This window comes from Medicago truncatula, chromosome 5, assembly GCF_003473485.1.
Source record: "Medicago truncatula cultivar Jemalong A17 chromosome 5, MtrunA17r5.0-ANR, whole genome shotgun sequence".
Lineage (NCBI taxonomy): Eukaryota > Viridiplantae > Streptophyta > Magnoliopsida > Fabales > Fabaceae > Medicago > Medicago truncatula.
Window position 1 is genome coordinate 24335759 of NC_053046.1, and position 4531 is coordinate 24340289.

Consider the following 4531-nt stretch of genomic DNA (forward strand, 5'->3'; position numbering starts at 1 on the left):
AGTTGGTCTGAAAAGGGAAAAGACAGAACTTTGGGTGAAACCCCAAAAACAGCAACACATAACATAATATAATTATATCACACAGTGGTCCACTCCATTTCATCACTGACTGACACTCCCAATCCATCAAAGTGTTAGTCCAACCTCAGTAGTATCACTGATCAATATGACTCTCTCTCTCTCTCTTTCTCTGTGCAATATCTATGGCAAATGCAAAGTTATCAACAGTAGAATCTGTGACTGCCCTTGTCTGCATGTCTGTCTCTCATCTGCAGTCACTGAATACTCTTGACTACCGTCCTTAACCTTCGTCACTCTCTCACTCTCACTATCACATGAAAAATAAAGTATCATCTAAAAGAAAACCTCCTTTATTTTCATAACACTGCCACTTCTTGCATTTAATGCAAGAACCTTAGCTTTCATTTCACTGTTTGTCTCCATCTTCTTCTCACACTCCTTTTCTCTCACTCATACTCACATAACAGACAAAACTTCACTTCATTCTAATAATATAATATACTCCATTCATGCATTAATCATTCATTCATATCTTATAGTCATCTCTATCAAAAACAAATTAACTCACTGTAGCTGACGAACTAGCTCACTCTAAATCTCTATTAGACGTACCTGAGAAATATCGGGTTTGATTCTGAGGGGGAATAATACTTGGCCAGTGCGCATGCCTCTACGCATGAGTTGGATTAGTCGCTTATCTTTGGTAGGTCAGAAATCGATGCGAAAGCAAAAAAAAAAAAAAAATCTCTATAGTTAAAGTTGGATTCTCATAGTCATCAATTGTACATATTCATGCAACATAATATTCTAGCAGTCAATATATTGTTGGCAGTTACATCAAGATTGTTCAAATTTTAAAGGGGACTAAAGTTTTTAAAATATACAAATACTAAATTTAAAATCCAACAATGATCGATGTGTTAATTGTGTAAACATGTGAAATGTAGAGAATTAGAAATCGTATTAGTCAAGATTTCAAATCCGTTATAATCTTACATAAGAGTCATAGCTGATGCCTGATAGCATGATATAACGTGTTTTTCGGAATTAAAACCATGGTATTAGTTATTATAGATTAAAAACCAAAAACCATTCGATCAATGTTATCATTATCATCATCATCTTCATAATTTTCATCTCCTTCAAATTCCTCATCATATTCATCACCTAACAACACTTCTTGATCTTCACAACTCTCGACGGTGTGTGGAGCATGACCATCACCGAAAGCACGAACATGATCTTTAAGAGATCTCTTGTGTTTGAAATCAGATCCACAGATACAAAACCAAAGCTTTCCACAGTTTTTCTCATGTGTTCTCCAGTCACCTCTAACTGCAAATGGTTTCCCACACTTTCTACACCCAAATGGCTTTGCTCCATGCTTCCTCTTGTAGTGTGTTTGAAGTGTTCTGAAATCCTTGAGTGGCCTTGACCTTGGATGCTCTATGTTGTTCTTGCATCCCTCTGCACAGCAATAGCAAGGAAGTCTTAACATTGATGAAGCTGGTTTTACTCCTCTTAGAGATTCTGGTCCTTTTCTGTATTGTGATCCATGTCCCCACATATGCATCTGATATATACATAAATGCATTACATTCAAATAGTTCTTTATAGTTAAGTGCAAAAGAAAATGACAAAATTTTGTGCTTGGATCTGTTATCTTCTAGGTTTGTATTTCTTTGTTAACAAATTAATGAGTCTTCTAGGTTTTTATCTTATAGTATGCATTAGGACATGGAAAGAGTATTAACAAATTTTCTGGTGCTAACAAATTATCCAGTTCTTGACAAATTTTATGGTTCTTAACAAATTAACCAATAACCACTAATATTTGTCTATAACAAAATTGTTAATGATTTGAGATGGTATTAGGTAATGACAAAAAAAAATAAAAAAATTCACTTATTAATTCTGTAATAAATGCTTATGAATGTACCTTGAACTACTACTAGCTAGGCAATAGACAGTTTAGGCATTGTATATGCTACAGTGTGAAAGGTTACATGTTGACTAACCTGCATATTATTGAAACGGTTGAACATTTTATTGCACACTGTGCAAGAGAACTGTGTTGGTCCAATGAGGATTTGAGCAGGTGAAGGAATCCAATATTGACCTTGAATTGGAGCTGAAGCCAAATGATGATCAGGTTTACTAATAGGTGTTATGTTTTGTGAAATGTTTGATGGAAGACCAATGTGAAGTGCAACTGTTACACCACTTTGCTCATCATCAATGGTAAAGTTTTGGTTTTGGAGGTGATTATGATGATGATGATGTTGATGATGAAGTTTAGGTTTGTGGTGTGTACCAGGAGGGCCAAGTGAGAGTGAAATGGAAGACTCATCAACAGTGTCATTATTAGTTTGAATTGAGGATATGTAGGAGAATGTGTGAGCTTGCATGGTGAAAATTATGGTTGATGGGATGGTGTATGTATATTATAGGAGAGAGTAGGGTTAGAGAGTGAGAGAGACAGAGAGAGAGTTTTTTGAGTTAGCTTTGTTATGTGAGATTGGAAGTGGGGACGAGAAAGGCAATATATAAATAAACAAACCTTGTGGATGGATCCATGTTTTTTGGCTTTTGTCATTCTATGTGTCAGGTTAATTGAATAAAAGAGATGATTTCTCATTCTTTAACAATATTGGAAAACACTCAATTTTCATATTTGTAGAAGATATGATGATAACGAGTGATCTATAGTGATATTCATCAATTGTATACTTCTTATTTTAAAAGTTAATTTTGTAAGGTTGTGTTAGACTTAGAAAAATACGTCTCGTGACCTTAGCTCAGTTGGTAAGAACAATACATAATATATGCAAGGTCTGGGGTTTAATCTTGGCCACCATAAAAAAAAAAAAAAAATCATAGAATAATGCAAACCTTATATTACAATGAGGTAAAGATTTTATTTTAGTTTTTTAAATCAGGTGTCCTCCGCACGTGCAACTGTCGATACTAATCTCTCGAGTTTGTGGGATTTAAATAGACGGAAAATTCTCCCTAAAAGTTTTAACGCTACTGCATATCCAAGACTGAATTTGAACTGAGAACCTTAGCTAAGTTAGAAGAGACTGACATCTCATCTAAACATTTTTAGTTCAAGAACTTGTTTAATTTTTTTTTTTAAATAGTTTAGAGACCTATGGATTAATGAGTTAAATAAGTAAATAGTCCCTCTAAATATATCAACATTTGATTTTAGTCCCTCTAAAATATTTTTTAGGTTTTTGGTCCCTTTAAAATTTCTCATCTATGAAATTAGTCCCTGCGCTATTGTAATACTCAATGTAGAGCTGAGACTAATTTCATAAATGAAAAATTTTAGAGGGACCAAAAACTTAAAAAATATTTTAAGGGGACTAAAATCAAATGTTAGTATATTTAGGGGGACCATTTACTTATTTAACTCTAGATTAATTAAACTTATTTTTAACGGCGACATAACTATGTTACAAACAATTTAATAAGTGAGATTATCTTATTATTATCTAAATGCATACTTAATTAATACTTTAATAAGATGAAGATGATACTACTTGTTTGATGCGTTATTGTTGGAGTATGAGAGTATAATATAGTTTTTGAAATGAAGAAAAGAGGGGGCAAGAGTGCGCACGTGGAATTAGGAAAAGATTGGTGATGTAATTGTGTTTTGGCGTGTTTGGTAATGGAAGAGACATTGCACCGGCAAAGGAGGAAAGAGTGAGAGATGAAGCAATGCATGCATAGAACACAACACCAATATACGACACTAGCAGTACCACTGCCACTCCTTGTGTTATGCTATGCTGCTACACCTCTTTCTCTAACACACACTCCAGCTCTCTCTGTACTATACCACCAAGATAATTGTTAGGGTGAAAAGGTGTTTCATAGATTCCATGCCTTATGAAGTTACTGTATGGATGATCTCACCCTATTCATGAAAATCAATATATTATAGGTGCTTCGTCATTGCAATTAGGCGTCATTTAAAAATTAGTCCATGTAATCGCTAATCGGGGCAATTTACCCTTACATTGTTTAATCATTTAAAATTTCATCCTTTGACCAACTTAATCACTACCAAGTCATCAAATTAGCAAAATGACATGGGAATTGACAAAAATACCCTCGTCTTTATTATGAGAAGAAGATGAAGACACGGGTAAAAATGTCATTTCACGAATGGATGACGAGGGTATTTTTATTTGACTGTTATATGTTTGATTTCTTTCAATGTTTCTGATTCTCTATATAATCTACTGCTTATTAATGTTGGCACACTGTGGGGAGCTCGGGGGACCGTCCACATCTGCTTCTCTATATTCTCTATATACTCTTACCCAAAACCTTAAGGCAATGGATTCAACCTTTATTATTTTTATCTGATGTGAGACATATAACCCACACATGCAAACCAACAATTAATACTTAAAAATATTTAAATTAGCAAGGACAATTAATCTTTTGAATTTTAGGTTAAAAAATTAGAGAAATTGTCAATTGATTGACGTTG

At 34.0% G+C, this 4531-nt stretch overlaps 1 protein-coding gene across 1 annotated transcript; it reads right to left on the minus strand.

Moving 5' to 3' along the window:
* Window positions 1–965: 965 nt before the first annotated feature.
* On the minus strand, window positions 966–2524 carry LOC112422242 (zinc finger protein WIP6). Its single transcript, XM_024785288.2, has 2 exons — window positions 2040–2524; window positions 966–1594 (listed from the first exon to the last, which is right to left on the minus strand). The coding sequence occupies exons 1-2, from the start codon at window positions 2427–2429 to the stop codon at window positions 1097–1099; spliced, it is 888 nt and encodes a 295-aa protein (XP_024641056.1). The 5' UTR covers window positions 2430–2524; the 3' UTR covers window positions 966–1096.
* Window positions 2525–4531: the final 2007 nt, after the last annotated feature.